We start from the raw sequence: 16,225 nt of genomic DNA, 5'->3' as shown, positions 1-16,225 counted from the left end.
GGGGACAGCTGAAGCCCCTTGTGTTGCATGTATAAAACTTCAGAAATGAAACAGAAGTTACAGGTCTGTTCAACAACCTTAGTAAAGGACCACAGCTCCATGACCGTCGCCGTCACCACCACTGGCACCGTCGGTTTCCAAGTTATGTGATGTGCGTGTTTTGATTTGGCAGGGCAGAGGAGGGAGGCTTTGGTGCCTTCCTTGGCATTGGCCCTCCCCACACACTGTGTTTGTGTCTCCTGCTCTGGTCCCTTTATGTGTAGCATATCTACAAAGAAATTCATTTAGATGAGTTCCATATTTTTACAAGCACTCATGGGGGAAATTTGACTTGTCAGGGTGTGTCATCCAGGAATAACGTTTACGCCCCCTAAAACTGTCTTTGTTTCCTGTTCTTGGCAGTCTCTTAATTTCACATAGGAAATCCATCACAATGAGCTTGGAAGAAGTGGAAGACCATCCTTTAGGCATCAGGATGAGAAGGGGATACATCATCTTTGCTGCTGATGAGTTTATCTTATGGAGGGGACATAATCTACCGCTTTTTAAAAGCGGGGACTTTCCAATTATTGTTAGGGAACTGGTATGATTGTAAATGGTCATTGTCTTTTAAATGCAAGTTAAATTAAACCAGAAGTCCTAGGGGTTACTCCACAACTCACTTTGCCAAGTTTCCTCCTGATGGACTTTCCCCTTGCAGCCTGGGGGTGTTTTCCTTTTTGCTGAAGTAAGTGTCCGGCTTTTGCCTGGAGGCCGGTCCTCTCTCCTGCCCCCAGGGTAGGTAGCTGATGGCCGTGAACTGTGACACCTGGGAGTGATCAGCCCTGTGCCCCCTGTCAGCTTGTCCCCATCTCCATCATCTGTAAGTCAAGAGGGTCCACCAGTTTTGTACCTTATCAGCACTCATGGAACATGCTTTAAGTAATGTTAACATACACAAAGATTTTATAGAACCGATAAACTTGGAGGGTGGGTATTTGTGGTTTTCATTAGGTTGCTTTGGGAGGTAGATATGGGGACAAGTGAAGGAATGGACGTTTGTCTTCCGTTTACAATGGAATGGGGCGTTTTATGGAAAGAAAAACTTTAGTGCTTTTAAAAAGTCTTTTGGTTGTTTTTCTCACCATGCATACATTTCCTAGCCCTTAACCTCAACCCTTGTCATGTAGTGAGGAAAGTTAGAAAATCCTTCATTTCAACTCCTGTGAGGCATGGGTCTGTGACGAATCAAACCAAAGTGAGGCAGTTTCATCATTTATTCTCTAAGCAAACATTTATGGACTCCCTTCTGTGTACACACCACATACCCCCTGCCCTTGCTGCAGTGCTTAGAGCTGACAGGGGGCGATCGAATGTGCTGGGTGGTGCCTTCAGAGTGGACCCTGTGCTCAGAGCTGATGCTGTGTGGCTGGCGGGGCATTGGTAATTCAGGCTGGGAGTTTCGTTTCCTGAGAAAAATCAGGCATGTTATGTTTTCCTTTGCTTTGTAAATTTCCACCTCTAACAGGAATCATTGACACTGTTGGCTGAATTATCATTATTGTGTTTAAAGTAAATTGACAGTTTACACAAAAACTATTGGTGTGCAGAGTGTAAAAGCTCTCTATCCACACTTTGGGGAACCCAACTCTTCAGTAAATTCGTCCAAGAAATATTTTTTGAGCATCTACCCTGTTTTAGGACCTGGGAATAGAGCAGTAAACAAAATAGACAAAAATCTCTGCCCTCACAGAGTGTCTTCTCTTCTTTTTTTTTTTAAATTGGGATTAGACAAATAGGAAAGTAGAATACAGAATGCCAGATGGTGATGGAGGCTGTAGAGAAACGGAAGCAGGGAGAGGGAATGTCATGGGTGGGGGGTGAGGCTGTCTTAATGGAGAAGCTTCTGGAACATTTGTGGCTGCATGCAGTCTGTGTTCCTACACACAGTGGGACACATCCATGATTCACTTGGGTCTTGGGAATGCACAGAATCTAGTTAGAATGGTAATGGTGGACATTCTGGTCCCTGTTTTCCAGTCTCTAGAAATGGAAGGACTCTCCCATCTTAATTGCCTCATCTGAAAACAGAGCCTTTTTTAGGGCCTATGCCCTGCTGTCCCAGTACTGTGAGCTTACTTACCCCAGAGCTGTATAGAGAAGGCAGCCGGCCTCCCCCTGCTCCCCCTCCTCAGCCATAGAACATCCTGTAGTCCTTGTCATCTCCTAGCCTCTCAGCTCTGCCCCTCTCCACCAGAGGAGGATCCTCCACATTTAGGACATCTTCCATGGAGGATCCGACACATTTAGAAATAGATCGATCCACAGTTTGGTCTTTGTGTTTTTCTTTTGTGTGTAGTGGGGAAATGTGATTTTAAAATGTTTATCATTCCATTGGGGTGGTTTGTTTTCCCCCACATCTTATCAGTAAGGGAAGTTTTAATAATTCATGTAGACATGTAGAGCTAGAAAGATTTTTTAGTGTACGTCCTTCGTTTTATAGGTGAAGTTTGTGGGACCCAGAGAAGTGAAGTGATTTTTCTATTATCACACAGCAGTTGAATGGTATAGTGGGGGCTAAAACCTCGATGTGAGCTTTTTCTATACCATTATCTTGCAATACAGCATATTCATTTTCTCCCCCTGAATGTAGAAGTAATAAGTGCTTTTGAAGAAAATTTGGAAAGTAAGATTTTAGAGAAAAAAAATTCCTAATAGTCTCACATACCAGAGTTAATCAGCAGTCATATTTTTTTCAGTCTTGTATGTGCATGTTATTGTGGGCATTTTCTCAGTGTCATTAAAAGTTCTCAAAAAACATAATTTGTATTGGTTATCTTACTTGCCCTATTTTGGAGGTATACTCTCTTGGCCTTGGGTTGTGCATCTGACATTACGTTTCATATAATGACCGGTTTGCAGACTTGGCCATCACTCAGCAAATGAGTAGACTGCTGATTGCCATCGAATGGTTTGTTTATTTAACCGGTGCTTGGTGTTTAAATTGCTGTTGTTGTCTCTACTTAAATAGAATTTGAACCTGTTAAAGTGAAGAGCTTTGTGTCCCCAGCCTTTGCTTGGCTCTCTAGCTCATTTCTCTGAACCTGTTTACTTACTCTGTGAATGGGTGATTGTCCCTTGGCTCCTTCTCTGAGTGTTAAACTCTAGGGCCCTCTCCTCAGAAAAAATCACAAACACACACAAAATTTGGAATGTAATTTTAGAGGGTTCACAGACCATTTTCCCCCAAGTTCAGCCTTGGATTCCAGGTTATGAACCACTAGGCTAGATGATAATGCATATTCCATTTCTGTGATCATTTGATTAAATCTCTGATGACAAGAAAAATTGAGGTGAGCATCAGACTTTATATCAGATTTTTTTTTATATTAACTCTTCTAAGAGGCCTCAAGGGTCTGATGCAGAAAACCCTTTCCTCTCCCACCTCTACCTGCCCCACATCTGTTTCTCTTTTTGTCACTATATCCTTCCTCTACCGAAACTATTTATTACTTCACTCCCTGCATTTGTAGCCTCTAATCCTGTTCTGTTCTGTTTTGCTGCTTCTTGTGCCTTCTGTGTTCTATATTTTTGTTTTTCTCAGAAGGCCAGATCATTTTCCTGACACCTTTTCTTTTCTTTGGCTAGCAAGCTGACTAATAACAATACACTGTGGAAAATCTTTAGTCATTTGCTCCTTTTTGCAATTTTTCTTAATAATTTATACTTACTGTTTCACATTTCCCAGACCAAGAGAAAAGAGCTGATTACTTTGGAGTATATATGTGTATATATACATACATATGTATATACAGATTTAATAATTTTAGATACATATATTTAATATATATTTAAGTCTCTATCTCAAATTGTGTGTATGTCTCTATATGTATATACTTTATTTAAATATACTTTACATGTACTTTAAAGGCATATATATATAGAATTTAAAGCCTCTGCACTAATATATATACAAATATATATAATATATAACACAATATATATATTATATATAATACAAATATATACATATATATTTGCTTTTAAAGTTAATTGTTATGTTTTTTTTTTAAAGATTTTATTTATTTATTTGACAGAGAGAGACACAGCGAGAGAGGGGACACAAGCAGGGGGAGTGGGAGAGGGAGAAGCAGGCTTCCTGCTGAACAGGGAGCCCGATGTGGGGCTTGATCCCAGGACCCCGGGATCATGACCTGAGCTGAAGTAAAGTTAATTGTTATGTTTTAAATATCCTTCTGATATGGCAAGAGTCCCTAAGAGTGAAAAATTTTGTTGAGGTAATTGATATTTATTCCTTGTATGGGTTATTCCTTATATAATTATTAGCTGCAGCAAAATGCAGTTTTAAATTTTATATAATTCATTGCTAAAAACAATTTTATTTACACTCTTTAAAGGTTCAGTTGTACTGTTTGCAAGTATACCTTTGTCTGAAAAATGTCTAGCAAGTTTTGCAGGATAACATTTTCTTAGCTGGGAGAAAGGAGCATTTTAATTATTAGTAAATGGTCCATTGGGTTTCAGTTTATGAAGAGTTGAATGCTTCTGCCTTAATTTGGACCATTAACAAATGAAAATGTTTGCATGTGGGGCGCCTGGGTGGCTCAGATGGTTAAGCCTCTGCCTTCGGCTCAAGTCATGATCCTAGGGTCCTGGGATCGAGTCCCGCATCGGGCTCCCTGCTAGGCGGGGAGCCTGCTTCTCCCTCTGCCTCTGCCTCTCTCTCTCTCTGACTCTCAAAAAAAAAAAAAAAAAAAGTTTGCATATTTCTACAACTACTAAATTTTACTTTAGAGATAAAGATAAGCAGTGACACAGAACTGACATAAGCATTAAATTCAGCAGACGTGTTTTGAGTGCTTGCAGTCCTTAAGACACTGGAGATGCAAAGGTGGTTAAGATATAGTTCCTGCCCTCATGAATTTATAGTCTCATCAAAGAGTGTGACACATACAAACTTCATAAAAGGTAGACTGTGAATAGCTCCAAAATAGAGGTAAATAAAAGGAATGCCCAGAGGGTTAACAGAAGAGGAGCTAATCAATCCTGGCTAGGAGGATCAAGATGGCATTTAAACTGAGTCTTAAGGCATGTGTAGGAGTCCTGGGTCAGAGGGTCTTAAGCTCCTTGTTTTTCAGAATGTGATGGAACTTCATCTTATAGTGGAAGGGGGAAAATGGGGGCTGTAGAGTCTAAAGTTAGCCTTCCTTACAGTAAAAAATTGCTCTTGGAAAATTACATAAATTTTCTACACAGATTTCATAAGTAATTTGTGTGAATATTAAATCCTGAGAACTGAAACCCATATACAGAAGCATTCATTCCATCCTTCTTCCCCACAGGGTTTACTCCATTCTGTTTAAACAGTAAAATTCTACATACCTTGAATACATGTTCATAGGTGTTTTTGTTATTGTAAGAGTTGAACAAGTTAGTATGTGAAAGAACTTGAGGTTGCTAGATAGTAGGAGCTCAGTAAATGTTGGTGGACTTGAATCCAGAGGTCCAGGAAATACCTTGTTCTTTGAAATGCTGCAAAGGAACCCTTGGCCACCTACTTCCCGTCCTTCTAAGATGGCATTTCCTCTTGTGACTGCTCTGACCAGATGTCACTCTCATGTCCGCAGACATGGGTCTCACGAATCCTTTAGAGAAACCACATCCTACTTGGAGGTTTAGGTTCTGGAATTAAATACTGTACCATGTGACTCCCCTAGACTGGCGGACTTCTGAAGTGTTGGTCGTCCTAAATGAGGAGAGCAGAGCCAGAGCACTTGACATTGCCTGAGAAGCTGTGTAACAGCAAATCTGGGAATAGTATCTCCATTCCTCTGCGTCCTGAGAATTTCCTTCTCTCATAAGTTGGACCCTTTGGAGGTGATAGATTACACGACCATCTTGCTCTCAGAATTGCTTTCCTTTATCCAGGATTTAAGTATAATGCTCTCAGATGGTGGTGAGAAAGCAGTGTGAACTTTGCTGCTGCATTTCCTGTAAACATGTTGGGAACTAGTACATGAATCAGTCCCTTTTTATGCAAATCTCTGTGTGAGAAATTAAAAAAAATTTTTTTTCTTGCCTTATAGCTTGGTATGTTTTCTCCTTTTGGTGATAAGAATTAGGGAACCTAACCTCTGTCCGTCCTGGCTACCTGGAAGCTCAGAGCCAATTTAAAGTTTTTTTCCTTGATTACAAAAGAAATATCAGTTCATTGCTAAAATTTTGAAAAATATGGGAAAACTTTAAGATGAAGATGCCAGGTTTGTGGCATGAACGCAGGGGTTCAAGATCACTGTTCGAAGGTAGCTATCATAATCAAGCAGTGAACCAGAAAGACCAGTTGATTTGAAATTGCTGAAGCATTTTTTTATGTCTTGTCACAACAGGTTGGTGGAATTGTCATTTTAGATCACACAGCCAAAGTCCAGAATTTAAGATAAGGGCCAATTTCTTCAGCTGGGAATAACAACAGTAACAGTAGTTACCCTTTAAATGAATACCTGTACCTGGCACTGTGCTATGCCATTTTTACCTTTTTACCTCTTCACTAAATTATCTTGATTAAAGCCAGACACTGCCTTCACCTTTAGCTGCTGATCAGCAGCTTTTACATATTGTGTTTTTTAGCAGTTGGTATAATTAGAATAGACAACTGGTTCATAGTATCATGGTTAAGAATGTGTACACTGAATCCATATTGCCACTGCTCACTGTGTTACCTTCTGCACATGTGTAACCCTTCTGTGCACCAGTTTCTGCATCTGTAAAATGGGGATAACCTGTTACCTCCTGGGTTGTTACAAAGATTACGTAAATTGTCCATGCTGGGCACTTGTAGTGTTCATACAACAAATAACCTTTTAAGCTCCTATTCATTACTTACAGAATGTAAGTAATTTTGACCAAATAAATAGGATAGCATTTTGCTCAAAGTCCTGACCGGCTGGTGACTTAATGAAAATGGGGAATCGAGGCAGAATTGGGCTATTTAGCACTTCTCAAGCCATTTCAAGAAGTTGTTCAAATTGTTGGTTATGCTGTACTTTACTGAGGCTCAGTCTGTCTGTTTAGTGTGTGGCTTCAGACTTTCTTGCCTCTGATTTATAGGGTAATTCTTAAGTTTTGATGTAACTGCTACTTCAATTCTATATTTATGTAACTGAGGCTCTTTGGGTTTTTGTTTTGTTTTTCCTTTTTCTTTTTGGTCCTCGTGTAACTTTATGAAGATAGGCTTTTAAAATTCATATATCATACTGTTTTAGAACCTAGATTTGGCAAGTGAGTTTACATTTACCCTGAAAGATTACCCAAGGTTGAGAAATGGGCTAGTTTAAAAAAAATTATTGTAGAAACTATTAATTTTTTTTAATAGCCTAGTTGAACGCTTGTGACTTATTACACAATTAATATTCACACCCAGGATTTCTGGTGTTTGAGTGACAGAAGGGAGAGACACTACCTTATATTTTTACTGTGATCCTTTCAGTATCTCATCCAGGGCTCATTACCAACACACCTGTTGATGGATCTAAAGTAATACTCTGTCTAATAAAAGCATTTACCATGATAGGTAGCATCCCATCAAACTGTTTGATGACCTCGTCTTTCTGGCATAAAACAGTAGGTAAATCAAGTTCTGTGTGCTGAGGTCTGCCATGCGGGGAGGGACTCTTTCCTTACACCCACACCCCTGAGGTGCAGGCTATGGGACCCCTCACTCTTTGCCCTTCCCTGTTTTGCCCATCAGCCAAGCATTTGGTGCTTAGCTGTATCATGAAGGAAAGCATCCAGAAACTACAGGAATTTTAGAACACCCAGACAACCTAGCTGTCTCTTCAACCCCAGGAGCTTCAGATTTGAAGTAATCATAAAAGAGTCTAACTGTGACTGATTTTCTTTTAAACACTGTACTATTTTGATTCGGCTCCATTTGGCCCACGCCGTGTGGAACAGACACAATGAGGCTGGTCTTTATCAGAGAGACAGTACACTGTGTATTGTACAGTTCGGGTTTGTTTTCCTTTGGCTGGCGTGTGGGAACCTCCCATTCTCCGAGCAGTAGTAACACCCCTGGAGGCTGGCCCTCGCTGGCATGCCCTCCCAATCCCCCGGCTCCGTGGACCCAGCCAGCAGGCTGACCACTTGTGCTTGGGAAGCTTCCTCTCCTTGCTCGGGCCAGTGGCATGCTTGTGCCTTGCACGGCCAGGGACTCGCAGCTGTCCCAGTTGCAGACTTTCTGACTTGGCGTTTTCAGCCGAGAATGCAGGCTGATAAATGCAGGACAAGTAGTAGAAGTGTCAAGAAGGAGCTGGTGATTGAATCCCCCCAGCAGCGCAAGGATGCAGCTCAGGGTGAAGTGGAAGCAGAGGGCCCTGGGCCAGTGCTGGTGAGAGCGGTCACCCACAGCGTTTCTGTGGTCTTCTCCACGAAGTGCTTTCACTGTGTGTGCGTGCAAAGTGTCTTCTGGCAGTCTGGTTTTAAAACTTGCTCTGCCTGTCTCTAGTGAACTCTCCTTTCTTCTCCTGTAGATTCACTTTGGTTCCACTTTGATTTTTCTTTGGGTGGAAAGATTTGACATTTTGTGGATGAACGTGGTTTCCAGGAGGCTGCTTTGTCTAGGACAACTTTGTATTGTTCAAAGTTATGTTCCACTTAGCTGCAGGGTTGCCAGACAAACCCAGGGGGGCACGTTGCCCTCGCCTTCTGTGGGATTGACAAAGAAGTACTTTGCAAGATGAAAACATTTTTATATGATGTATTTATGTTATTGTGAAAATTAAGATGACATTGGGGCGTTTTAAGGAACATGCCTGTTGAAGTTACATGTGTTCTCACTCACTCATTTTAATAGGTTAGCCTTGAACAAAGTAAGAAGTAACCTAAACTTTGAGCCAACTGATAGAAACGTTTCCGTTCTTGTCATTAGCTAAGCTCATAGCAGTTGGGATAAATTCAAAGGGCTCTGGTAGACTTTGTAAGGGAGGAATGTGAAAAATGGTTGTGTTGTTATCATCAATGAGTAGGTTGTGCTTCTCTCTCGGAATTTCTTTAGTACAATAAAGGCACATAATTTTTTAAGCAAACTGCAAAAAACCACGAACATGCACTGCAGAGGAGACAATTGAGCCTTTCAAATGATCTGTTAAAGGGATTGTTAAACTAGTACTTAATGATTTTATATAGTGACTTTTTTTTTTTTTAAGCATAGAGGTTCAGTTGCTGTTATAAAGTGTTTGGTTAACTAATGTAATTTTCAATTAGTGGCTTTAATAATCTGAACTTAAACTTCCCTATAATGGATTGGATTTGGATTAAATTGTTTTCCTCCGTAACACGTGAGACTGCCTTACATTGTTTTGCCTTTAAAATGATATTGCTAACTGTGAACTGAGAAAGTCTGTAAATATGATGGGTTTTTTCACTGCAGATTTTCATCCGAGTGATTTAGTTTTCTTCCCCCTGGTATATTGGGTAGAGATGTTATTCATTATCTTGGATTCCTTTCTGCTAGCACAATAGTTCATTTATCCATTGAGTAGCTTGAGCCCCTTCCATGCTGTGTAGATTTAACTGGTTAAAGCTCCTAGCTGATGTAACTTAGGATTTCTTGGAGGAAGTTGTGTGGTTTGGGTTCCCTTGTGAATATTCTTAAAAGTCTTTTGTCAGTGTTTCTCCAGATGTGTAAAAATATTTATCCAGAGGCTTAAATACATTATAGAAAGATGCTGTGTGATTTTTTTTTTTTTTTAAATCACACAAGTGACTTTTAAAATATTTCCTTCTCGGGGCACCTGGTTGCTCAGTCTGTAGAGCATGTGACTCTTGATCTCGGGGTCATAATTCGAGCCCCATGCTGGGCATAGAGATTACTTAAAAAAAATAACAAAAACTTCCTTCTCTTTCTACTGCTCAAAACATCAGCAGCTCATGTCCCAGTTATTTGTTTCAGTCGGTCTCACCCCAGGCAGGTCCACAGGGAGTTCTTTTTCCACTGTCCTGGATGAGGCTGTGCCGGCTGCAGCTGCACCTCGTGGGTCCAGAAGCTGCTGGTGGCGTGGAGAGCTTGGCTCCGAGCATCTGCAGGGACACATGTGAGAGAAAGGTGAAGGCAGCAGTGACACACTGAGAAGCTTTTTCTTATCTGATAGTGTTTCTCTTCTTCCACTGGGGGAAGCAGGATAAAAAAGAGCTAATAATGGATAAGAGAAGCAAGGATATTTCAGCAGGGCCTCTGTCCAGGGCAGATATTCTTACTTGTGATTGCCGCTGTTCACGGCAAATGAGAATTCAATAAACTGCTTGGAATACAGCCTTTTTTCCAAGATGATTTTTAAAAAGTATGCCAGCACAGTCATGAGATCTATTTGTTATAGTGCTGTTCCTTATTATTGTCAGCAGCCCAGGTACTTGGTGAGAGTACATTTGTAACATTTAAATGTAAGTAACTTACTTTATTCAAGAGGTAACATTTTAAAATCAAGTTTTGCTGATTTTAGTTATGTACACAATCAGTCCTCGGGGGAAATGTTACATAGTTTAGAAAGCATAAAAGTAATGAATGCATGTAATAAATATAGTGTAGAAATAGGGAAAAATAAAGTGCCCTTACCTGTAGTCCGAAAGTGTCCAAAATTAGTTATTTGGTGTATACACTTTCTTTTTTGTTTCGTTTTTATTTTTTTTAAAGTAATCTCTATACCCAACCTGGGGCTTGAACTCACAGCCCTGAGTTCAAGCATTGCATGCTCTTCTGACTGAGCCAGCCAAGTGCCCCTGGTGTATAGTATATACTTTCAGACTTTGTCCTGTGCATATAAAAATATAACTTACTGTGGTGTGTGTGTTTGGCAAATGTACTATACTATAGATTTCTGCATTAATTTTCTCCCAGAACATATCAAAAACATCTTTCTTTGTCATCATAGCTAGATTTATGTCATTATTCTTAATGGCTGTATGGTATTCAATTTTATAGCAGTATTGTAATTTGATGGTTATTTAATTTGTTTCCAGTTCTTTGCAATTAGTACAATGTATGGTCATCGAGAAATGACTTTGTGGGCTGTGGATGATTAACAGTGCACTTACTAGTAACTATAAATATATCTTAAAGCACTTAATGCAAGTCAGTATTTGTTCTCTAAAATTTTGATCAGAAGTCTCTTCTTTTTTTTTTATTTTTTTTTTTAAAGATTTTATTTATTTATTTGACAGAGAGATAGAGAGAGAACACAAGTAGGCAGAGGGAGAGGGAGAAGCAGGCTCCCCGCAGAGCAGGGAGCCCGATGCGGGACTCGATCCCAGGACCCTGGGATCATGACCTGAGCCGAAGGCAGCCGCTTAGCCGACTGAGCCACCCAGGCGCCCAGAAGTCTCTTCTTGATGCTCCTCTTTGGCAGTCATGTTTCTTTCTCCCCTGCCAGGACAACGGTTAAGGTCTCCCTGAGCAGCAGCTGCTTGTTCGGTGCTAGGTAAAGCCAATGTTTCTTAGAGAAGTCTGTGTATGGACATTCTGAAGTTTCAGAGGCTGCAGAGTTCAACTTACAGGCACCTTCATAGGTGGGTCTTGACCCCTCATTTTGACAGTAAGCAGGGGAGGCCGTGCATGGCGAAACTTCTCCATGCCCAGCCAGGCTCACTGCCAACCCCATTGAAAAATGACTTTGTGGGCTGTGAATGACTAACAGGGGAACAATCAGGATATTGTTGATGTCTACAGGTTAGTTACCCTGCTTACATTTGAATACCTATTTTTGCCCCCCAGACTCTAAATTCCTGGAAATAATTTATTCTAATTGTTATTTCTCAGCAATTTAGAGGAACAAGGTATGGCCTCAGAGTCAGAAATGGCTGGGGTAGATGTCCTTTGTGTTGCCCTTTCATTGGGTTATTTTCAAGAGGCATCCGAGGACTGTAGTACAGGTCTGATTTGGGGAATTTGGAAGGTTGAAAGATGTGACGATAAAGAAGAGCTGAGTTTTAATGTGTTAGAATATACTCCTTAGGTATTTTTTGAAAGGTTTCTTTTTAAAGATTTATTTTATTTGAGAGAGAGAGTGAACACGTGTGCCAGTGAGTGTGAGCGGGGGCAGGCGAAAGGGAGAGAGAATCTCAAGCAGACTCCCTGCTGATCATTAGCCAGAGGCAGGGGCTTGATCTCATGACCCTGAGATCATGACCTCTGCCCAAATCAAGAGTTGGACACTTAACCCCCGAGCCACCCAGGCACCCTGAAAAGTTTCTTTTTTGAGACACCTTTTCTCCTTGCTATTTTTGTGGGATTTTCAAGTGGTAAAAACTGAGTCTGAGTTCTGATTTTGATATTTTGAATGAACACATGATTAGCTAAAGGCCCCATGAGAGGTAGCACCTGTGGCAAAGTAGTGATGGTGGGAGACCCAGCTTCTGGTGGGACAAGTAGCAGCGCTGCCTGGGAAACCCTTTTCTCTCCCTGAAGTTCTGTTTGCTCTAGAAATAGACAAAGAAGTGAATTAAGACACAAACCCTGAAGTATAAGGTTATGGGCAATGATCATGTGGTTGTGTATATCCTATAAAACTTTAGATGACTGTGATTGAGTTAATTAAATTATGCTTATAAAGCCCTTTGGTCCTGCAGGTTTTCCGGCATCCCTATAGATACCTTTAGAAATAATTGATATTAATTACATTGGTGATATTTAATAAGTAGTTTTTTTTTTTTTCGTTTTGTTTTTAAAATACTGAGTGGTGAAGGAAAGTTCTTGTAAGCTTTCTGTAGTGAAATATTCCCAGGTGATAAAACCAGGAAAGTTTACTTATTCAGGGCCATAAGCTTTCATTATGCTTGTTGGTTTTCCCCCTTGATTGTTTGTTTTTTCATTCAACCCACATTTATAAGCACTGAGATTTGCCAGACTTACACTTACTAACACCCTTCCTCTCCTCAAGCCGCTAGGTCTGGCTAATGAGGGTCTCTCACATGGTATTTATTAGGCACAGTGAGTGCTAATCTCATCCATTCTCTTCCACTTAGGCAGACAACACTTAAATCATCATCAGTTCCAGCAAGGACATGTTCTCAAATTTTTAGCGTCCAAAGCAGGCCCAGTCCTGCTTTACAGAAGGCACAAGGGCCCCTGACCATCCATATGAACAGTTTTCATGAATGAGTCCCCCAAAGGTACACACATTTTTGTGGTACTGTCAGTGGAAGGAATCTTTGGGGAGTGCATGCTTAGATAAGTTGGGGTGAATTGACTAACCTTGCAGGCATGGAAAACTGTCCCAGAGAAGGGACTTCCACAACCGTGTCACTACCCGTTACAACCCAGAGCCACTTTCTGGGATTCTTGCTTCTATAGAACATGAAAACCCACCCAGCTCAAGTGTGCTGCTTTCTCCTCTTGTTGATCAACAGGGAGGCAGAAGGGCTGATCACTGTTTTTTTTTTTTTTTTTTTGACAAGGTAATGCCAATTGCTTTCTTTCGTTTTTTGGAGTAATAACAAAAATATTTATATAGTGCCTCGCTCTGTGCCAGACACTGTCTTAAGCCTGTTAGATTATTTCAATTCTCACAGTTCTAGGAGGCAAGTGTTATTATTGTTTCCCTTTTTACAAATGAGGACACAGTACAGAGAGGTTAGATAACTTGGTAAAAGTTACATCTTTAGTATGTGGCAGAGCCAGGGATTTTTGGCTTCCAGTCAGATTTTCCAAAACCCATACCTGGACACTTAACATACAGTTCATGAACAAATATGAACATATTTGCTTGGACTTAGCATTAGTATTATAAAGATGAAAAAGAAAGGTTGAAAAACTCCTTGCCCTTTAAAAATTTAGAGAAAGACCAACTTATAAGTAACAGAACAGCAGCGGTTGAGTAGCATAGAAAGAGGGATGGCTTTGCCTGTAGGAGTTGGAAATACAAACAAAAGAGGATTCATTGGTGCTGGGAGTCTTTCTTACTTTGGGTGTCACATTTTATCATCTTTCCAGGAGGTTATATAGGAGTATGGGTTGATGGAATATCTCAGAGTCTGGAGACATCTTATTTTCTTCCCTAGATTTATTTTTTAATGAATTTACAGCATGATCCAGGATAACCCTGAAATGCTTATTCCCTAACCACTAACTTGGGCACAGTGGTCCCTGTTGTGTTTAGAGGAGGCTGCTATTTGCTCTACGTGCTCTTAGACAGGTAGTGGTGAAGTAAGAGGCCCCCGAACTACGCCACAGGTAGCAGGTGGCCTGGGTGGTCTAACAGAAATCCCTTTGGAGACCGGAGACATATTTTTGGTCCCAGATCTGCCTTGCAATCCCTGCTGATCATCACCTTTCCCTCTCCTCCCCTGCCCCAGCCCTGGCTTCAGTAGTTTTCTCATTTGTAAAATGAGAAGCATGTAGTAAATAATCTCTAAGTTCTCTTCTGGGGCTAAAATTCCATGGTTCAGGGTTATTAGCTTTGATCCCAGAATAACCTGTGATGGAGTCAGGTCAAGACCCTGGAGTTTTAGTTTCAGGTTCTATGTTTAGTTTATTCACAATCTTTTGGGTTTTGAGTTGTAGGAGCTACAAAATAGGGGATATTGGATTGCCACCCAATGTAATGAGTAAGGTGAGTGAAATGGGTTGGCCAGCCTGGAAATAAATAAAAGTGGCAGCAGAATTTGGAGTTAGCAGGGAGAACTATGCAGGAAATTCACAAAGGCCTGACAAGCCTACAGATGACATATCACTCTGAGTATAATTTTAGAACCAAGAAGGCTTGGAAATTATAGTTTATCCTCAACCTTCCAGAAGTTTGAAATATCCCCGTAATGTGATATAGCTAGTTCTAAGTTTCTCTTAGAGTAACATTTTGAGGCTTTAGAAGTTTTAATACTCACTTTCCAGACAAGAGTATGTACCACCTACCAGTGGATCTCTGAGGGTTTGGCCAAGTTCTCGGAGAGGAGCCAGGCCATAGTTCTGTTCTGGGATCTCCTTGCTATGGAGAGTTGTCACTACCAAGGGAGAAGCAGGAGTGAATGATGCAAGGAGCCCTATACTCAGTCATGAGACCTGGGTTCTGTGTCTTTTAAACCTACTTGACATTTCCAAGCCAAGATTGCGTTTCTATCAGATGGAGATAGTGGTAGTGACTGCCCTCTAGACAGCTCATCTCCAAAGGTTATCTAGACTGCCCCGGTCAGCTTACCACAGTGAATCTTCCCTTGCTCTGAGCTGTGCTCCAGCATGCTGCCAGACTGCTCGTTCCCAAACACAGATAAAGTCCTTTTATAACTTCGCTTTGCAGAGAAGGCAAAGCATGGCTTATCTGATCCTTGGAGGCCAGCCCTGAAGTGGCTTGCTGGCCTCATCTCCCACACCTTCCCAAATGCATCCCGACCAGGCCCCGTATTGTTTGACTGAGGGCGCTTTCCTACCTGGCACAGCTCTTCCTGTGCCTGGCACGCTTCACTGCCAGACCATTTCTGTCTGCCCTTCAAGTCCCAGCTCACATGCGAGCTCCTCCAAGAAGCCCTTTGAAACCCTCTGCCCACATTTTCCCACAGGCCGTATGCTCCTGTGGCCCATCATGGCATCGTTATTCTAGCACAGTCAGTTATTACACAGCTCTACTATCTTGTAGCTAAGGCTTATATTCCAGCTTCCGTCACTAATGCGGGGGGGGGGGGGTGGCCTTATGCCCCAGTGGGAACCGTGAGTGGTTTTGTTTTCTTTGTATTCCATCTCTGACATAACATCAGTGCTCCCCCCTACCCGCCACCTCTTTTGTTCTTTTTGGCATGGTCCTGGTCACTCTTTGAGGAATGTATTGGCAAAGAATGGGCTGCAGAAAGGGCCCTCCAGGAGAGCCTGGGTCTGTGGATTCTTCCTCAGCCTTTCCACTCCCCCCTCAAAGGTTTAGCCAACCAATATCCAAATGAGTTGAATGGCCAAAAGTAAAAAGGGGTGCACCTAGAGGAAGCTACTTGACTAAATAGGATGTGGGTATTATACCCTGAAACTTTGCTGTGTTTCTGTTATTTTTCTTTTTTTTTTTTTTTTTTTAAAGATTTTATTTATTTATTTGAGAGAGAGAGAATGAGAGAGACAGAGCATGAGAGGGGGGAGGGCCAGAGGGAGAAGCAGACTCCCCGCCGAGCAGGGAGCCCGATGCGGGACTCGATCCCGGGACTCCAGGATCATGACCTGAGCCGAAGGCAGTCGCTTAACCAACTGAGCCACCCAGGTGCC

The 16,225-nt window shown here is 41.4% G+C and overlaps 1 protein-coding gene across 24 annotated transcripts in view; it reads left to right on the top strand.

Moving 5' to 3' along the window:
* Positions 1-16,225, top strand: part of DOCK9 (dedicator of cytokinesis 9) — a 322,858-nt gene that overhangs the window by 86,208 nt on the left and 220,425 nt on the right. For 6 of the 24 annotated variants that reach the window (XM_081815137.1, XM_081815138.1, XM_081815139.1 and 3 more), the window contains exon 1: positions 8,121-8,386. The exons of 6 other annotated variants lie outside the window; for them this stretch is intronic. In XM_081815137.1, coding sequence (XP_081671263.1) covers positions 8,261-8,386 — 126 coding nt within the window. In that variant the 5' untranslated portion in view covers positions 8,121-8,260. Of the gene's footprint in view, positions 1-8,117; positions 8,387-16,225 lie in introns of those variants that run through there. 12 more of the 24 variants (XM_081815133.1, XM_081815135.1, XM_081815131.1 and 9 more) reach the window with 6 other exon arrangements.

This window comes from Leptonychotes weddellii, chromosome 3 (genome assembly GCF_054177405.1).
Source record: "Leptonychotes weddellii isolate Sample4059 chromosome 3, ASM5417740v2, whole genome shotgun sequence".
In the NCBI taxonomy this organism is placed as follows: Eukaryota; Metazoa; Chordata; class Mammalia; order Carnivora; family Phocidae; genus Leptonychotes; species Leptonychotes weddellii.
Note: the sequence above shows the minus strand (reverse complement) of the source record. Positions and strands in the feature narration are given on the sequence as shown.